The following is a 21,541-nucleotide window of genomic DNA, read 5'->3' on the forward strand; positions in this document are numbered from 1 at the left end:
GTGCTTTTCTCATGGTTAGTAAAACGTAGGTGTTCAAGGGTGGGATAACCTCAACATCTTTATTTGTTGGTAAATGGAAAGCAAACTCCAAATGTTCTTTATGAAGAAGTTTTGTTATAATTTTAAAAAAACTGAGATGAAATTTATGTTCAAGTTATTACTTATAAATAAATTATTGTTCTTAAATTTACATCCTTTCCATTAAGTTTAAACATTTCCCGCCAGTTGACGCGTATTTCAGCTTATGTATTGGCGTGAATACACATGGTGTAAACAATTGCCAGGTGCATAAAAATTTTATCCATCGAAAAGATTGTGCATATATATATCCTATACATATATATAGCAGTCTCTGTATGTTTGGTGTGCTTACCTAGGTAACCATACAATGCATGTTGAAAGTTCAAAATAACTTTTCTTAGTGTTCGGCATATGTTGAAACGCTTAATATCTAAATAATTTACTTATTTATAAAGAACACAAACAATTATGTTTGAACTATATTAGGTGTCTGGATTGAAAAATACTGAACATAATTTCCTACTTTCCGTAGTAACTAGAAACAGTAGGGATAAGATCATTTTTGCTACATAATGCTTGTTTTTAAGGTAAAGCCATATTGGATTACCAATCAATAGTGGAACTGACCATCGCATTATAATCTTCTCCCCGTGGCTAAAAGGTCGAAAATGTTCGGTGACGGGGATTCAGACATGCAACTTTCTGTAGCTCGGATATTTACAAACTACAATTAGGTGTCAAATGTGGTCTAAATATGATCAAACGTACAAAGTTATTCAATAAAAACCAATCAACTTTGACGAAAATTGTTGCTCACGCCTATGTACAAAGTCACGTGAGCTATCGGTCTAAAATTTTTACTACAGATTTAACTAAGAGCAAAATTAGACCTTTTATTTAGCTTATTATCATTCGAATTAAAGATGGCTAACTTGGATCAGCAAAACTAGAGAGTGAAAGCACGTTCAGATACATAAGTATTGGTTAGGCCAAGCCAAGTATAGTAACAGTTTCTGTCTCAACTTTTCTAACCAATCATGTAAATAGACGGTTATTATTTACTATTTATTACCAACTTTTAAGCACAAATTTCGAAATTTTATGAACTTGTCCTAATTAAAGTTTAACGTTAGGTAATATTAGTGTGCATAATGACACTTGGTTCTTATTATTAGATTTGTATGTAACGCAATAACGTATGGTGCAATATTTTAGGTTGACTATTGAGTATATTTTTAAATACATTTAATAGCGATTTTAAGCCTAAGTTACATCTATAGTTTGATAAACCCCATTAATTTTATTTTTTACAATTTAAACATTTTTATATTTCTTGCTCTCTAATAAACGTATGTGAGAGAATTAAGTTGTTTGTTTGTTTTGAATTTCGCACTAAGCTAATCGACTCTAATCGTCAACTCTTGGGCTACTCTTTTACCAACAAATAGTGGGATCGACTGTCATTTTATAACGCCTCCACAGCTAAAAGGGCAAGCATGTTTGGTGTGACGAGGTCTCGAACCCGTCATCCTCGATTACGAGTAGAGTGCCTTAACCAACCAACTATGCTGGGCCAAAAGGAAGTTATTAACACTACTTCAGAGAGGAAAACTACAATATATATTTTTAAAAAAAATTCCTTGATTCTGTAAAGTAAAGATCTATTTTGAATAATAGGGTTGTGATCCTAAAGCTAATGTTGACTATTATCGAGTGTCACCTTCTTCCTTGTTGTTGTTTATTGGTGTATATTAACAAAAAAATCTTGGTATCTAATCAAGAACATCTGAGATGTGAAAAACAGGTGCAGCCAAAAAAAAGATAGGCTGTGAATTTGAAGTTGAACAAAAAATGTGGCTTAGATAACCAGTTCAAGTGAAATTAGATTTTCTTGCGCTATTACCAGCTCACACTTCCATGAGGTTTTCAAGATTATATTGTCTTCCTTCACCTTTCTCAGTTGATAAGACAACCAAGAAATTGAGGTGTTCTTGACTCATTCTTCATCTCAAGTATGATTTTATTAATTTCAGTTTATTGAAACAGCTTTCACCTCTAGTCATTGTAACAGTCAAAGTTAAGTAAACTGGAAGAGCTACAACATTAAGAAAAACAGCATCATTACCACCATTAACCAAAAATCTTAATAACTCTATGATTTGTGCTTCACTGTAGTTCTTTCCTTTCCAAATTTTTTTTTAGAATTTTTAACTGGTTTATGATTTCAGAACCAAAGTTTTTGAATGAAAATTAAAAATTTTTGCTGCTTGCTCTAACTTTTCATTGAAGCTGTTTTGCTTATTGAATACTGACTTAATTTGAAGTGATCCATTATTTTGAGGATCTTACTGAATCTCTTTTGAACTTGCATCAATTTTACATTATGAACTAGTGTACTGAAGATCATAACTCGGTTTTGGGTCACAGATTGTTTCATCGTCAGAAATTGTATCATATTGTCTTTTTCTTCTGTGCAGTCTCTCAGATGGAAAATTATGGTTGTCATCAACTTCTTCAGTAGTTGCTTTTGCTTTTTGTAGTATTTTAAATCTTCACATGAAAATCAGTTTGCACACAGACTATGAAAAATACTTTATATTTACGACAAATCTTTTTTAGTTTATTAAAATTACTGTATAAAATATGTTTTTTATTCTATATATGAAAGCCTGCCATATTAAAAGATAGTAGTATCAAAACTGTCAAGACTTTAAATGAGCACAAAAAGGTGACACAGTCAGTCAAATTGTTCAAGACCTTGTTGAGTGTTAATGACAACCGAAATAAATTAAATGGGGCCTTATTCAGTTGGGAGCTCGGGTGCCTTGAACTGGCTGCTCTCTCCCTAAGGGTCAGTCCTGATTGGGTGAGGAAGACATTTTGTAGTATTGGATGAAGTCAAACTCGGTTTTCCAGTTCCAGAGTCTACAACTCAACTACAGAGTCAACCTGTGCCCTATTTTCATTGTTACAAATTTAAGTCTTGTAAATGGGTAAAATTAAGGTCTGGAATGTATTGTATCACAAGGGGATAATGTTTTTTTCTTAGTAATGTAATACACGTCAGGCTAACAACAGCAGTTTTATCATTCAACTGAGTCAAAAACGAGGATAAGCAATAAGTTTAATTTTATTCTATTACACAATTGTCCATCACCACATCATATATGATAAAATTATCGTTTGTTTTACATCACAGACTTTGAAATTCTTAAAAAGTACCTTATCTTTGATATGTTACTCACTACTTTTCTGAATGTTTAAAAGTATGCATAATATTTTTCTTCCAAAAATCAACAAGGAGAACAACGGGCATGTTGGTTTATCTACGATGTCTTATCATAAAATAAATTGAATAACAATCTCTACCTCCACCATATATCTTTGACTAGTCAATATTTCGTTTTATGGCTTCTTCACAGAGAATTTATAACCTAGAAGTTCACTACTCATGTTGAAACAGTTAAGTTAAAGTCATCATCATATGATAATAATTATGTCTATTAATAAACTCCAGTTAATGTTAAAAAGTAAAAATACTTTAAAGAACTTGTACATTTCATTCTTGATATTAACAACAATAATTTACGTAAATTATAAAAATGGTAATTATAAAAATTAAAACGAAATAAATGACCTTTCTAAAATAAGCTGAAGAACTATCAAACTATACACATTTAAACATTACATGTAAATAATTGTAAATTTTACTTTCTTTACAATGTGTGTATGTATACATATATTCACACTGTGTGTAGTTTTAATTATTCACACGTTCTTTTACACAAACACCAATAAATGGTATATAATTGACAATAAAGAAAAAAAAAAAGATGTAATTGTCATTGTCCTGTAGAAATTGGGACTGATCTGATAAGCATATGTCAGTTTTCAGTTTTGGTGTTCCATTTTATTTGTAACTGGAAAATGTATCTACAAATTTTAAAAGATATTTGTTTAGGTTTCTGTTTTGTTTTCTTCAGCAGAAATAGAATAATTTCAGTTCTAAAACTTTAGTTGATGAAGCTAATTTGGACCACTCTGTATGTTCATCACAGGTAAAGTAAAAACTATATACAGATAATTATAGCATAAAAATGCAATAGATTTGAAGCATTTTTATGTAAGATTTCTTTACTTGTAGGTTTTAGCTCTTTTTTTGTCTCAGGAATTAATTGTTCTTCAGAGGTATTTTAATAGGCTTGCTTATACACTTTGTTCGTTTTATATTTACTAAAATATTTTACTAATAATTACTTGTCTACTATCTCTAAAATTCAATATTTTAATTCTAAAATTTGCTGGCATTTCAGTATAAACGTGATAGTTCCTTTTACATCAAGAAATAATCTGAGTTGTAAGTACCACATCATGATTAATGAAACTTACTAGATATTACCTTATTCATGTACATAAAATTTAATTAAAATATTGTGTTTCACAATCCAAAGGTAAATCTGTACTATCCCATGCTGAAAGTTATATATAACAGGAAGAAAACACTCAAATACAAATAACATTTTCAATTATAAACTCTACTAAGGGTCAAGTGTTGCCCAATCTTTAGTCTACTAAACAGTAGAGCTGTGGGTTAATGTTCACATCCCTTCAGGATAAATAAAAAATAAAAAAATCACACTGCACTTTTGAACTGTGGGTACATTATAAAGGAAATTGAAAAATTCTAATAACTAGCCACACATGAATGTCTCAACAAACAAAGAAACGAGATCTGATAGAAACATGGAGAGAGAATTCAACTGTTTAAGTACTGTATTAGCTTTCCAGTGATAAAAACTGAAGCATAATTATAATGTTGCAATTAAAATTTAAAATTAGCACAAAACTACAAAATGGCCATTTGCACTAGCATCCTCAATTTTGATTTGACAGACTAGAGGGTAAGCTGCTATTCAACAGTACCCTCTGCTAACTCTTAGGCTACTCTAATAAAATAGTGAACGTTGACTGTCAATCGTATAATGCAACTATGACCCCAAACTGTGATGCCCCTTTCGGTAGCAGTAGAAAAAAAATCATGGACCCACAGATTCACAACCAAGCCACCTCTCCCAAAAAGAATGAAATACAAGTTTATTTTCTTAAAAACTGAAATGATAAAGGAAATGAGAGGGCACATTTAGTACAAGGTCTGGAATGTTTTTTCTTCTACCATTACATTCAGCTTTTGTATATATTGTAATTAATTAATAAAAATTCTAAAAGTGAAGCTGAATTATTAACGAATTATTTTTCAAAATTTAAGGTTTTGTTTTTCTCAGTGATTTTATCTTGACTAATACGACTAAAATGAGTAAACAAGCTTTACTATCAAGTCTAGTTGGTGCTGATGGCAGTTTTATGAACCTTACTTATGCAACCATCTGCATTTTCTGAGTGAACATTAGTACAGAAAAAAAATAAATCATCAGAATATTCTTAATAGAAAACAATAACTGTAAATACATCTACATATATATATTATATTTATATACCTAGCCCCACACAGATTTTATTATGATAACTAACAATCAGAACACATATCAATATGAGCACCACAGTATTAGTGAATGAACACATTTACAGTAACTACATATTTTTTTAAATTACATCCATTATTCTATAATAAATAACTTTGGACAATAATTTACTATAACAGAATAACAGATTTCAACATCGACTGAGGAGCATAATACCTTTATGGAATTTTTAGAATCACTTTCAAACAGTAAAAGCTACTTATTAACACAACCATATAATAAGTTTGAAAACGACCTTATTGCTTTATCATATCTGGGTAACAGGTATCTTGATTAAGAAGTCAGATGTTCTTAGGACGAGTCTTGTAAAGCTCATCAACAACCTGAGGGTCTGCAAGGGTGCTGAGGTCACCAAGGTCATGATCATTTCTTGCGATCTTTCTAAGAATTCTACGCATAATTTTTCCAGATCTTGTCTTTGGTAACCCTGATGCGTGATGCAGAAACTCAGGTGAGGCAAATGGACCAATCTTGTTTCTGACTAATATCAGCAAACAAACAAAACTGATGATGTCAAAGTCAATTAAAAGTTTCCAAAGATTCTAAATAAAATAAAGTGACAACACAAAAAGATAATGGAAAGCATTTATTTACAAAATATCTAAATATGATTATAAAATAAGATATATTAATGTGCATAACATTAAATAGAGTAATAAATTAAGCAAGTTACTTTGTTACTTGGTATGAAACTTCAAATCAGTTTGATTTTACAGACAATGTATAAAAATATAATTTTTTGTATTATTTGAAATGACATCTGATAGAAATAAAAATGGCACAAACACCCTTAAAGAATTACAAACATACAATATATTATCATGAAAGTTTATTTATATCACCTTCAGATAGCTGAAATAATTACTTTAATAAAATCACACAGATCTTAAAATTTTGTCTATTGTAAAAGTCCTGTCCACTTTATTTTAATCATCACATTAAGCTATCTTTAATGGTTTTGAATTAAATTTTATCAACAAAAAAGTGGACTTGTGTATGGAAACACATTATGCTTATAACTCATTGAGTTATAAGCATGTGAAGTTTGCTATTATGTTACTGTTTACTATTAGGGATTTATTATTTAATGCACAGAAAGATTTACAACTGTCTTATTAATAAGGAACTTGGTAACAGTAGGGTTGTTTATTAAGTTAGTAGTTGACATCTGACCTATTAGGCAACAAAATAGTTGAAATTTTCATGTAATTTTCCTGAAAGGTTATAACTTAAGATCTATTACAGATACTAGGAAGTAGGTAGTTATAAAAAGTTCAATTAATTAATAATTTTTAATGTACTCAACAGCAATATCAATATAATATTTTAACATTAGTAAGGTTTGTTTAGTAAATATTGCACAAATTACTTTAAAAACTCAATTATTAGTAATATATATTTTGCATGCATAAATAAGTTTAGTTTTGATATTGTTCAAAAAGTATGTTCCTGTTTTATTTTATGTTTGTAAATATTATTAAACCTAAGTGAATTAAAATAATTTTATTATTAGTAATATAATAGCAAAGATGTTTTGCCATGATACATCATTAATGCCAGAATCAGTTTCACTGCAGTAATCTCAGAATGGGTCTTGTCAGGCTGCAATTAATTTTCAATAGATAGTGCTAGTGTTGTCATTTCTACTATGTCTATCTTCCATCACACATAAATATCTATTTATCAGTTGAAATAGAGGGTTCTAATATTACTTTAAAGTGAGGATCTAACAAAGTAACTACAATGAAATGTGGACTATTTTGTACCCAAGGAAATCGAATTTTAAGCCTTCATTATTCTAAGTTCAAAATGGTTTGTGTTATATTTTGACAGACAATGATAAAGAGTATTCACATCTAGGATATGTTCTGCAGCAACTTTAAACATGTCTCTAATGGGAGCTGTTTGCTATTCCTAAGGTTGGTGAGTTTGTTAGTTGCATACAGTCATATTGCTCTCTCCTAGTATTAGAACATTTTCTTCTAAATACATTTTTAGCAATTAATTCAAACTTTAAAATGGACAACTGACAGTCAGTTGCAAACTCTTGTTCACCTGAAAATGACTTAAGGTCGAAACTTTGTTCTGTACTTCATTTTAATACTTACACCAGCCATCTTTAGAATATAATTATTTTATTTAACTTTGTCAAAAGTTTCATATTTATTTTTATATGCAGTAGTTTCCACTGTTTTGCAACTCTAATGAAACTGTTTGTTTAAGCAAGTATTTCAGCTACTCAGCCAAAATACTCTCCACGGCATCTAATTTCCAAGCACAGGAAGTATCTCACAAATCTTAGAAAATCTAGAGAATACTGAAATAATTTTTGAAAAATATAAGATTTTACTCAGATGATTACAACAGTCAGGTTTTTTTTAGTCTTTAATACATTCTTCAAATACATAATTGAAAATGATAGTTAAATAATCAAAAAGGAAGGTTAAATCATTGATGTATATTATTACCGTAACTTGATGGTTACTACATGATATTAATCTGGTAAAACATTTAGTGGACTAACAGTTAACATCAAGAAAAGTATATTAAAAATTAATTAATTTAAATAGTTTAAAGAAGAATCTTTAAATGTTAAAAAGCACATGAAATATTTTCATTACAAAAATGAAAAACTATCTTCTAATTCTACCATATGTGCTTTTAGAGAACTCAGATGCACTGATAGTCTACAGGTACCATATGTTTTATTCTAAAACTGATACTCAAATATAACATTTATTAATACCTACAATATTCCAAAATGGTTTAATATGTATCAACTAAACATATTTATTAAAACCAATAAGCATAATAATATTTCTTTTATTTCCTGTAACAAGTACTTAGGATTTTACTTTTAAAAGTATAAAGTCATGCAATAAATGAATAGTTCAGCTGCCTCATGTGCAAGATATTGCTTTAGCAATAAAAGCAAAAATAATTATTCACCACATTTTTCACTCTATGATGTGAGTTCTCTAGCAGCTTTGAGTCTTTCTGTAAGTGATAAATTAGATGTTCATGAATATTCCAGTTTGGGATCAAACTGTATTTATTCTTTACTTTGTTTATTTGTTTAAGAAAACATTGAACTTACTGTGGTTTTCTTGTAGTGTGGCCAAAGTTAATTACTGTAGTCTTTTCCAAACACACAGTATTTCAAGCCAAGTTCGTTATTAATCTATTTCAAATACATAACAGTAAGCATGCCTGCACTGTTACTTATATGTATCCACAGTCATATGTTAACAACTGTGTACTTATGGTTTCCATGTCAATCAACATCATTGTTGTTTAGTTTGTTCCCAAGTGCACATGAAGGGTTATACTTAGTTCAACTCAAGTGATCTTACATAAATAAAAGTATTAATCCATGGAAGTAAGAAGAAATGATTTATGTTGCTATAAACAACTATCCAGATAACATTTTGTATCAATTGCACATACACAAAGATATATACAAAGTCCAATGTAAAATGTATGCAAAAGACAACTGTAAAAACCACTTTAGCCATCATAATCTAGCAGCCAACCTAAACTGCCATATGAATTCTACTCATTCCATCATTTAGGGTTTGTGCAAAACTCACAACATTAGAAAACCACAAAAAATTATCTAAGACATAAGTCTAACAAAATGTTACACAGTTTGCTCGATTGATAAAGTTATTCTAATTCTTCAGTTGTATAACAACACAACTCCCTTACTGAGCCTCAGGAATAGTTATAAACTAAAGAAAGAGCCAGCTGCAGCACTGTAGTAACACACCACCAGAAGTCACTCTGACTAACACACAGCATTACAAGTTCTCAGAAAGTTTATGCCATCAAATGTTCACTAACATTTCCAACAAGACTTAATGCTTGGAAATCAAGGATGTACACTTCTTTTGGCATGTTAGTTTATCATAATTCCCAGTCATGTTTAAAAGTTACACCCAATTTCTTTATAAGTTTACATAGCATCCTCAGGTAGACAGATGAATTATCTCTAAAATCAGACTAGTGCTTCTCTACCACTCAATAACTCTAAAAGTAACAGTCAAAACACTTTCACTTATCAGTTTTTTCAAATAGCAAAGTGTCATTAAAATGATTGAGTGATTATAAAAGGGCATTTTGATGATATCTTACAGTGAATTACCACTCAACAGCTTGAAACACAGTGAACACTATATCCTTTCAATCATTGTTTCTTCAGTCAATTAACAGGTTTAACTGCTCACCAAGATGATATTTCCAGCCATAATAATGATAACTGCACTTCAGAGCAGACTAACGATCTTTCATCAGCAGGCTCTCATCTAAAAGTGAGATAAAACCTAGAAATTTCTTCTTCCATATTAGTTGAGATGAACTCACATAATACAATACTCTCATCATCAGAAAAAAACCTACTCATCCATCTCTGATTACTGGAGTAACCAGTTATCTACAAATTTGTCAGTGATGTAGATTTTAAAGTTGTTAATGAGTTTTGTGTGTGCCACATGACCATTGTAACTAATAACCCACTTGGTTGAGTTGTTGAAATTAGGAGAAATCCAGCCAGAAATAAGCTAATTCTGTGCTGAAGGCACAAACCACAACCTTATCCTGTCACAGGCTAAAACTTTTCTGTTATTTTCTCATAAAATCTCTTTTGATGTACAGGTGCTTTATGCATTTGCTGTTGTACAAATTTATGTATATTAACTATTTGAGAATGCAGTTGTTCTATATATTTTTGTGACTAGTGCAATACTTCTGTACTGATTGAAAGTCATACAAGGGATCCATGGGGATTTATACTTTGAATCTGGTAAACACTGAACTGATTGTTGCTCAGTTAAGCAGAATGCCATTATGAGATACAGCACACACAGCTATACTGAAGGTAATTCACTTCTGAGAACATACCAATCACTGTTAAAATTTTCCTTGGCATAGCTGAATATTTGGCTATTGGAAGTGAATATTATACATCATCCATTCTATCCCTCAATGTTTTGATGTGAATGTCATCTAAAGATCTGTTTTTGCATGATACTCCACGTTGCCCTACACTCTTTGTCTTATACAAAGTCTAAACTATTTCCTGCCTTAGAAACATTTAGCCTAAGTTTTGTATCAGTAGTTGAGTACCACATCTTGGTACATCTTATCCTGCACTTGTAAATAACTATACAAATGTCAGATGTTGTGAAACACTTTACTACATCAGCTCAGAATGGATGTACACTATCTTGGTACACAGAAATTAACACCAAAGCTTAATCTGTGTCCTTCAGTTGCTCCTTCCAAAGTTCCTGATCGGTCATTCACTGTGTCTATCAAATTCAGAACTGCCATTGCTCATATGGTTCATTGTCAGTATTTGTACAATGGCTTTAGCCACTACATAATTTCCTGGACCTGATTATTAAACAAGAAAACACAACCTCAATAAAGGTGAGATAACCTATCACTGTTTCCATGCTTTTGACCTGATCAGTGTTGTACTACAAAAATGCATTCTTGTAACACCATTGCACTAATCATATATTATAATATCTTCTAGATTTTTGAAGTTCATTGATCATTTCAGTGACACGTGGTCTATTGAAATGATGAACTTGCTATCATACAAGTACAATTAGTAATATTTTACAAGCAAGTCAAATGAAAACAGTCCTTTCTTCATTAAGCAGCATCAGCCCTTGGAAGTAGTTTAATGTATGTTTTGCATCCATCATTACTTACTCCATACCATTCTGTGCTACAAATTTCTATTTATTCCTAAGAAAGGAATAATTTCTGTTATCAATGCTGTTTAAATCCAGGAGTAATGAACAGCCTTGACAAGGATAAGCCAGCACTAAAACATGCTTCAAAAATTGGATGTATCATCACATTTTAATGTATAAACAAAGTGTGGGTGTGTCTACCTCAATTAAACAGACAGTGGTGAAATTATCTTGTAGAAATCAGTCATAACCTATTGATAACAAAGACACAATTCAGAAAGCTGCAGATGTTTCAATTATTAGAAGGTAGAACTTAGTTCTTAAAAATTTAATTCTTTCTAGAATCAATGGGCACTCAATCTTTAGTGATAATGTGGCCAAGAAACAACACTTTCATGTGCATAAATGCATGCTTTTCTGGTTTCAATTCCAGGCCTGCGTTTTTGGTATTTTGGAATAATGTTTTCAGGTTCTTATCTTCAGCTTATAATGTGTACACAAAAAAAGCATACCCTCCATGTAGATGAGGCATCTCTCTAACTGTAGTCTGCTAAATGTACATTTCATAAGTACATCAAAAGTTATGGGTGAAAATAACATGATGTGGCATTCATACTGTCCTTCTCAAATACCAAAAGCAGTTTTAGATCTACTTTTAATCATCCGTCTCAATTTTCCAAAGCCATTGAACACCTTCCAATACACATATATGTGCATGGTAAAGGTCAAGTGTTGACTTGTGTAACCACACTAACCTCTTTAAAGTACACAAAATCTTTCCTTCTTTTTAACAATTACAATTGGAGAAGACTATATACTCTCTGAAAATTTGGTAATCCCATCTTTCAACCTCCACTTGATTTTAGGGCTGGAAATAATTGTGGTGCTCTAAGGAAGATTTTAAGATAGTTGTTTAATTAGATATGCATTACTTTTAACATTGTGATGAAGGGAAATTGTTGTCCAACCTAATAAGTCACTTGTCCCACAAATATATCTGCAAATTCTCTGAGCATTTCACTTAGTTCTTATTTCTGTGTTAATTTCATATTGTTTGTATTGTCCTCAACTAGGGTCTTCAGATGCTTTAAAAGTTACGCATCCATTATTAGACACAAAACAATAGTTGTGACACAAGCTACTTTTCTAGGTTTATTGCTTCTGGCCTTGTTATCATACTAATCATTATTCCAACTGGAAGCTGAATAGTCAAATGTCCACAGTTACTAACTAAAACTCCTATCACTCAGACAGACAACTGTTCAAGAAAGTGCAACTTGATTTTTCAGACAGAAAACAATAATAGCATGATTCACAAAACATATCTATCACTACAGCAGATGATAACAGTACAGATTGTGTCAGAATTATACAACAGAATGCCACTTGTGAATCTGTGGAAATTACTATTGGTATCAGACCAAATCTAGCCATCCCTTGATGATTTTTCTATCACAAGCAAATCTGTTGAAAATTCCTGTAATATGCCCAACCATAAGATACTAAGCAGGAAACCACATAAGAAAATGTTGACTTTCATTCAGCATGAGATGTTACCAAGATAAAGTTGGAATGTGCACATACACTCATGTTTAACTTGTTGCTATTTTATAGAATAGAATTTGTGCCTAGTGTATGAAATAGTAGCTTTTCATAGAGATTATGATGCATGATACAGTCAAGTCAGCTTTTGGCTGCATCAGTAACCACTGAAAAGCCAATTTTGTGCAAATTTTTGACACGTACATGTGGTACTCGGTTCATCGTTATCCAAATGTACTACCACAATTCACTATATTTTGCTTCAGTGAGTAAACACTGATACATGGTGAAAACTGTAATAGCCTCTATGGAATAGTTATTGTCATATATAACCTTTAGAGAAGCAAAAGGATTACCAAATCTGTGATTTTTCCACATCTGGTTGAAAGATGTTATAGTTAACAAAATTTAGAAAAATTACCTGAATATTTATTGCTACAGATGTATTCTAAAGTAGTCATGCAAGAGTGAAATTACCAGTTATTTCAATTTCAACACTTTCATTTATCAGTTACTAAGCCGTTGCATTCATCCTGTTCAGTATAACATATTTTATGCAAATAAATAATTAGTATAGACCTATATTTGCAATTTTGGCCATTCACAACCTTTGTACAATTCACAACTTATTTTAATATATAACTTTGTCTATATCTGAGTGCCTGAAATACTAAGAGTAAAAACTTTACCAACAAAATAAATATCTTGATTATAAAATATAATAGCAAGTTGATTACCTTTAGCTCTCAGTTCTATTTCCACTTCACTATTAAACTGGTAACCCTACATAAAAGAAAAGAAACACATGTGAATGAAACATGGCACACATAAATTAGAGTAATAAAGAATTTGTCTTTTCTACTAAAATCGTTTTTTTTCATAAATAATCGTTATTGTTTGTTTGTTTTGAATTTTGTGCAAAGCTACACAAGAGCTGTCTGCACTACACATCCCTAACTTAGCAGTATAAAACTAGAGAGAAGGTAGCTAGTCATCATCAACCACCACCAACTTTTGGGCAACTCTTCTATCAATGAATATTGGGTTTGACCATAACAATGTAATACCCCCACAACAGAAAGGGTGAGCATGTTTGGTGGGACAGGGATTCAAACCTGTGACCCTCCAATTATGAATCAAGAGACCTAATCATCTGGGTCCACTAATAGTTAAGAAATACTGTGTATATACAATAAGATATGTGGAAATGACAATGGCTAAACATGCTTTATTAATATCTCCAACAAATCTACTGAAGTGTTCGGTATTCTTTAAGTCTTTGAAGTCTCCAATGATGAACTGAAATGATACTTCAACAGCAGTATAAATTACTATGGTTCTCAAGACAAATAACTTAAGAATTCAGAGCAAAAAGCAACATTAACATAGAAATGTTTCACTAACATATGTACAGTAAAATATTGGTGGGTAATGTATCTTTGTACCTTTAAGTTTTCCAAGTTATCACATGAAATCCCAAAATGATCTGAGAAGTGAAAGCTTTGCAAGGAGTAAGTTACTGGTATTCAACCACCACCACTACCAGCTTTTCAGTACATTTTGCAAATTATATTAATGCATTATAAATAATGCCCAAGATTATTTGATCTTGGTCTAGATCTACTGTTGGTATTTATTAGATATGTATCATTCTACATGAAGACTGCAAAGCTCACAGAAAAAAAAAAAAAACAGTGGCTTTAACATATAATTCTGGTAGAACAAATGGTCAAGCTTCACTGGTGAAGCAATACTGTAAGTAACCTTTTTTCCTGATTTTAAATCTCAGAGAAATGACTGTTGTATCATTGTATGTATATAAATCTTATTACAAAACATCTTTTAAACAAAATTATTAAAGAAAATAACATTATTACAGTAGTTTTTATAAAACTACATCATATTTAATATTCTAGAAATTTCAACCTGTCACAAATTAATGTCTTATGTTGAGCATTCTTCTTTGTTGTACCTGCTCTGTTGTGAATCTTATTTCACAGAAATAGAGATTAGTCAGGGGTGTTGAAAGCCACCTCAAGCCCCAGGGTCAGTAATTTCATCAGGCTTCCATTTCATTCTATTTATTAGCTTTTGTTAATTTTTCTAAAAAAAAATTTAGGTGACTTTTTTTTATGAATCTATGAAAAAAGCAGTAGCTATTTTAACTCATTAAGTAATATGCATTTCTACTGAGCTTTGGAATATCCCACTGTCAGGTCTCTCAACAGACTCTGACCCCCCTCTCATCAGCCCTGATGCTAATTATTATTAAGTTGTACAGTGTAAGAACACATTTGTTTGTAGAACTAATTTTCAAGCCCTTCAATTTTATAATAAACTCTCTTCTTAAAACTCAAGTGAATACCCAATACTACTACCCAATCATCTACAGTCAGGTTATTCTTTTCAGTAACTTTATAGTTTAATGAACTTTGTGATAGAGATATATGCAAATACTATTTTTTTCCTGTATTTTTTATTCTTTAACAATTTTTGCTATAGGAATTAGATTTTATTTAAAGAATAAATGTAGAAAACATTTTCAACAAACCAGTTAATATCAGTACCACTATTCATTCTATGAATAAAGCCAACATGAAATGTCGTGCAGCCTTTTTGATTTACTATCTCTTGAAATATAAAAACAATGTATATGGAATAACATGTGAGAGCCACCATTCTATATTTAAACTAGTAGTAAAAAGATTTACCAGGAATATAATACTACTTGAATTCAAACAGTAATACTATGAACAATAAAAAGTAACTTATTTAGCTACCAGCAAGTTTCTAAAGAAAATTATGTCTTCCAGTAGCTGTAAACCAACTTTGATAAAATATCATGGATGACAGTTTGATAGTAACACTTAAACTCTATTCTCAATAAAACTAAGTATACTTTTATATTTGACAGAATATGAATTAAAAACCTATTTCATTTCTATCAAGACTTCTCAAACCTACATGTTTTTCTAACATTATGAATATACTTTTATACTTTTAGTACTTATAGATAAATTAGTTAGATGCCAATGGCTGTTTTATCTTCAAGATAAACAAAGACAACATACTTTTAGAAAATGTTAAAGACCTATTTCATTCATCTTTTAAGGAGTACTGTGACTGGTTACAAAATGTTGGTTTCTCAGCTCACAATATAACCACAACTGTGCTTTTTTATATTACTCCATTTTCTATTAAAAATAATAATTTTAGTAATATCTCATCCAAAATTTACTAATCATTAAAAATAATATTTCCATTTTTAGTTTAGTAACTGTTAATGATTATACTGGCAAAGATATACCAGTAAAGCTACCAGTTAGTTGAAAACACTGTTGTAACAATTTTTTATGATATTCCTAAAATAAAAAATGCTTACATTTTGTACTAATGATAAATAAGAAGGCAGAGTTGTCATTATAATTTCTTTTCATGTTTCAGTAAACACTAAGTAAAGGGTGATTAAGAACATATACAGATATGTAGATCTAAGGTTATTTTTATACCAGCTAACAAAATTTAAACTTTGGGTAGAAATTTACCAAAAGCAATGTGCTCACCTCCTTCAACACAATGAAAGCATACAAACATTCTCCTTTAACAGGGTGGGGATGAGATACAACAGCAGTCTCAGACACAGCTTTATGTTCAATTAGAGCAGATTCAACTTGAGCTGTAGACAGAAGGTGGCCAGAAACATTCAACATGTCATCCACTCGTCCAGTTACCCAGTAATATCCATCTTCATCTCGTCTTGCTCCTAGAAAAATTAAAACCAAACATACGCTATTTGTTAACGAAAAACAATTAAAGCTTCTATTCTAAGAAGCATGTTTGGTATAGTTGGTTGGTTGATTTAGTGTTTTATGGCACAAAGCAGTTAGGCTATCAGCACCAAACATCTGGTGAAAAGTTAAAATTAAAGTAAATTTAGTAAAATTCATAAAAGGAAATTAAAGTGAAACAAAACAAAGTTTTAAAAAAACACATAAACAGCATAAAACCAATGTTTACATCTAGCCTAAACCATTAAGAGAAAAACTAAAGTAATACAAGCTGTAAAGGACTTTCTGTAGCATAATAATAATCGTCATAACTAACCAGGAAAACTAACAGGTAAGTACAAAAACCACCGTCAGTCACCTGAAGTTGGCTTAATATTCAAGTTCTGAGCTATTGATACTTTTCATCTATGAGTTATGCCATAATATACTTCAATATACATATTAACCATATGCAAATACATTAGAAAAGAATACTTGATGTTTTAGTACCTGTATTACACCACATATGGACAGATTAGAAAAGTACACTGTCGATACTTCAATACATGATTTACACCATGTGACCAAACAGATTAAAAGAGAACAATGTTGATACTTCAATAGATGTTACACCATATGACTAATCATATTGATTAATACAACATTACAAATATAAATTATATTTTCATTCATAGTCGTTAGTCTGTAACCATTCCAAAAAACAAAAAAAAATCGATACCATAACTTAGAACACAATTATTAATTATTATTAGTATCTAGTTAAATATTTTCATCTCTTCTTTCAACTGATGAACATCAGTTGATCAAAAGAACATTTTCAATATAAATAATCTGCAAGTCTCTACAACTGAGTTATTTTCAAGTTATGTTTTTAATACAACTATCTCAATCTGTTTGTAACATGAAATTTCCACTAATAATTATGTTTTACAAAGTTTCTATAATTTTCTATGCAACCAAAAATGAATTTAAAAGTATATATATATAGGTTAATTTCAAAATATTCATGACTGAAATACAGATTTTTTTCACTGTAACATTTAATAAATGTGTTACTTCATACTAAAATATACATTGTTGTGTAGACAAATATGTATCATGGAATTAATTTCTATGCAAGTTTTTAGATATTGTTCTTGAAAAATATGTTCACATAAAGTTATTATTTACTGTTCACATGTGGCCTGGCATGGCCAGGTGGGTTAAGGTGTTCGACTCGTAGTCTGAGGGTAGCATCAAACATGCTCGCCTTTTCAGCTATGGGGGCATTATAATGTGACAGTCAATCCCATTATTCATTGACAAAAAAGTAGCCCAAGAGTTAGCGTTGGGTGGTGATGACTAAGTGCCTTCCCTCTAGTCTTACACTGCTAAGTTAGGGATGGCTAGTGCAGATAGCCCTCATGTAGCTTTGCTTGGAATTAAAAAAACAAACAATGTTCATATGCACTTTTTTTTAAGTGTTGTACCACGGTGATGTAGAAGAAACTTATTTTCATTAGTTTAATAAAAGGAGCAGGGAAATTTGATAAAATACAACCTTTTCCTCCAAATTCAAAAATTTAATTCAAAACAAACACAGATAATAAAAAAGGTGAATATGTGCAAAATAAATTATTTCTTGGTTAGAGTACATCTGTCAGCTATGAAATTACTTCAGACAAATAAAATCATAATTCTGGTAAATAAGAACAGACATGTTTAAATATTAACTGTATCATATAATAAATTGCTATCATGGTAATTAGTACTTAATATCTCTACTTTGAACATGAAAATGATGATTACTTGAAAATACATAAAAATTGATCATAAGTCATATTTAACTACACTCTCCCAAGTGTGTGTCAGTATCACATTTAGAGTAGGTGTGACTTACCATCACCAGTGCAGTAATAACCAATAAACTTCTCAAAGTATGTCGTTTCAAAACGTTCATGACTTTTGTAAACTGTTCTCATCATTCCCGGCCAAGGCTTTTTGAAAACCTGCAAACCAAAATACACCATATTTAAATACAACACTATGTATGTCAGAAGGAAATGAAACAAAAATAGCTTGTTTCATATATGGAAGTTATCCTTTACTCTGACTTTGGTTTTACCTTTTATTTCCAATTTTCTTATGATGTTTGAGGTGTTTGACTGAAGTACCATCTACACAAAACCTTGATTAATGATCAGTTTTATCTGATGTTACCTGACAGCAAGATTGGCATTGCAAATCAAAGGATATGCATTGTTGGTTATTAATTCATTTAGTTACACATCAATCAAGCAGTGTCAAAAACAACAATCTTGGAAATACTTGAAGAAAAATCACAATGTTGTTCTTATATCAAAATAAAGTAATAGCACAGCAAGTTGTGTTAGCTTCAAATAGTATTACATCAAATACAACATATATGTAATAAAATTTTCAATGGTGTTAAATTGATACAGTAACAAAATTCCATACGATGTTTAACTAAAATAGTCAACCAAATGATGTTAAACTCAATGACAAGAACTCAAACACAGTGACCATACATAGATGATAATAAACACAAATATTGTGGAAATACACTATGAAAACTATTTAAAACACAGTAAGAACTAATGAATCAGATAGTGTTTAAAATTGAAAAGTGATAAGATACCAGGTTAAACTAAACTAAGCAACAATACAATGTAGTATTAAATCCAAACAATCCAGAGATCAGGTTTCAATGACAATTAAATTATTAATAGTTTTCACTTATTTTTTACATTAAGTTTCTAGTTTTGTTTTCAGTTTTGTGCAAAATTACACATGGATATCTGCAATTGTCATTCCTAATTTAGTAGTTAAAGACTATACAAAATACAGCTAGCCATCACCACCAACTGCCAGCTTGTGAGCTATTTTTTACCAGTAGATAATGGGATTGACCACCACACATTATAATGCCCCCATAGCTGAAAGGATGAGCATATTTGGTGGAACAGGGATTCAGACCTACAACCCTCAGACTATGAGTCAAGCACTCTTACCACCTGGTTATGACAGGCTATTTTTTCATTAGGAGCAAAGTGACTCCCATCAAATAACACCTGAAATGTGTCTGCTTTGCTTTTATTCTTACATAAAATCAGAATTTTTCACACATCTCTAACAAGTATCCTCACATTAGTTATGTTTACATTAATTATTTAAAAGCAGATTTTAGTCCTTTTATAAGACAGTAAAAAATGTCAAGTTGTAAGCAAACTCTCTTGAGCAAAGGCCTGCTTAAAGTTAATTTCAGGAAGTGTAAGTACTATATCAGAGTACAGTTTAACACTCTTCTCATTAGCTACAAGATTTCCTAGGCTTACATAATTGACTGTTTTCTTAATTACAAACAATAATAATAAAACTAATAGTCTTATATTCACATAACCAACTAACTAGATAACCCTCTCCTGATCCATGAATTTCCTTTCCTTCATCATTTAGAAGGGCTGGAACAACACCAAAAAATGGAAGTGTCTGAAAAAAAAAAGTTTTCTCTTAAGTAATTACTTGATTTTAAAATTATATTGAGCATTAAACTGCCATTAATTATATGTATGACAAAAAATTTCTGTAAGAAAGAAGTTTGAAGCTTAAGACAAAATTTAACTCAAAAGGTAGTTAATCAAGTTATTTATCAGTCAAGGTAGAGTATGTTTAGAAATATACAAGTTTGGTAACCAGCACACATAAAAAAATAGCAAATAATTTTTGAAAAATAAAATAATGTCAGACTAAAATATGTAATTTCTTCCAACTTGTTCTTGACTTCTTTGAGCTACAGTTAAAAGGGCATGAGAAAAAACTGAGTATGTAATTACGAAGTGAAAATAGTTCCTTAGAGATAAAAATATTCTATGGAGACAGTTATGGCATAATAAGAGAACATGTTTAATACTGCTGTAGTCACACACTTAAGTAATTAAACTTTCTAAAATTTAGACTAGCTGGGAAGTTTGTTCTTTGGACAGACTATGAAAAAACGTGAACATAATATGATAAAATGTTTAATATCACCGTAGGTCCCCATTCAATTACAAACACATTGCAAAATTCATTAGGAACACAAAAAAAAACAAAATTATTTTAAATGTGCTTTTGTTGATAATGATTTTAGATTTTTCACCATCTGAATCTCACCACTGAATTCCTTATGGGTAATAAATACTTACAAACATAAAGCTTAATGTTTTTACACCATATTTGTATGGACTTTGGTAGATAATTTTTAGGAATAATTGGAAGTAGATTATCACTATCCCCTACCTCCCACCTCCCAAGCTAATGCTGCTTGTTTGTCCATTTTCAAGTTATTTCAGACTTGTATCCATTATATGTTTCACTGTTCCTGACCCCAGTTTAACAAAAAAAATCAGAGCTGGAATATGGAGTTAGGAGACAGCTTCAGATGAGTAAGAAAGTTTAGACTACTGTACTATGAATTCCAGATGGCATCTACAGCATGTATTGTTTGCTTCAGAGTTAAACAGCATAGATTTTTAAATAAGTTTCATATTGTACAACAAAAGTTTATTATACAAATGTACTCACAGCAGATCCTGGCTTTGTTGGGGTGCAACCTGGCAATGGAGTAATTACATGTCCTCCCTGAAAAAGTGAAGTTATCGTATGTCAGTTGATTTAATTATTTATGTACATCATTTGTTATATAAATCAATATTGAAAATAATCAAAAAACAACTATGACTAAATATGATTATAATGGCCATCAGTGGCTAGTAAATCATTGAGGCTATGTATGTGAACATTTTATTTTGTGGAGAAACCTGTTTTATTTTCTATAGTGCTGACTTCAAAGTTTCAAGAAAGAGTGAACAATCTAAACTATATATTACAGCAATTCAAATTTTATTTTGTAAAATTGGTGCCAAATTTGATGAAACTATGTAGTAACATACAAATAGGTGACACA

The 21,541-nt window shown here is 30.7% G+C and overlaps 1 protein-coding gene across 2 annotated transcripts in view; it reads right to left on the reverse strand.

The window, feature by feature from the left end:
* Nucleotides 1–3,130: 3,130 nt before the first annotated feature.
* The window catches only part of AcCoAS (acetyl coenzyme A synthase), a 57,399-nt gene continuing 38,988 nt past the window's right edge, over nucleotides 3,131–21,541 (reverse strand). For both annotated transcript variants that reach the window (XM_076480530.1, XM_076480531.1), the window contains exons 11-16: nucleotides 21,160–21,216; nucleotides 20,005–20,085; nucleotides 18,476–18,584; nucleotides 16,372–16,571; nucleotides 13,546–13,591; nucleotides 3,131–6,042 (exon numbers count right to left, since the gene is read on the reverse strand). In XM_076480530.1, the coding sequence (XP_076336645.1) occupies nucleotides 5,843–6,042; nucleotides 13,546–13,591; nucleotides 16,372–16,571; nucleotides 18,476–18,584; nucleotides 20,005–20,085; nucleotides 21,160–21,216 (693 nt within the window). In that variant the 3' untranslated portion in view covers nucleotides 3,131–5,842. The remainder of the gene's footprint in view (nucleotides 6,043–13,545; nucleotides 13,592–16,371; nucleotides 16,572–18,475; nucleotides 18,585–20,004; nucleotides 20,086–21,159; nucleotides 21,217–21,541) is intronic.

The sequence above is a fragment of the Tachypleus tridentatus genome, chromosome 13 (assembly GCF_004210375.1).
Source record: "Tachypleus tridentatus isolate NWPU-2018 chromosome 13, ASM421037v1, whole genome shotgun sequence".
NCBI classification, from domain to species: Eukaryota; Metazoa; Arthropoda; class Merostomata; order Xiphosura; family Limulidae; genus Tachypleus; species Tachypleus tridentatus.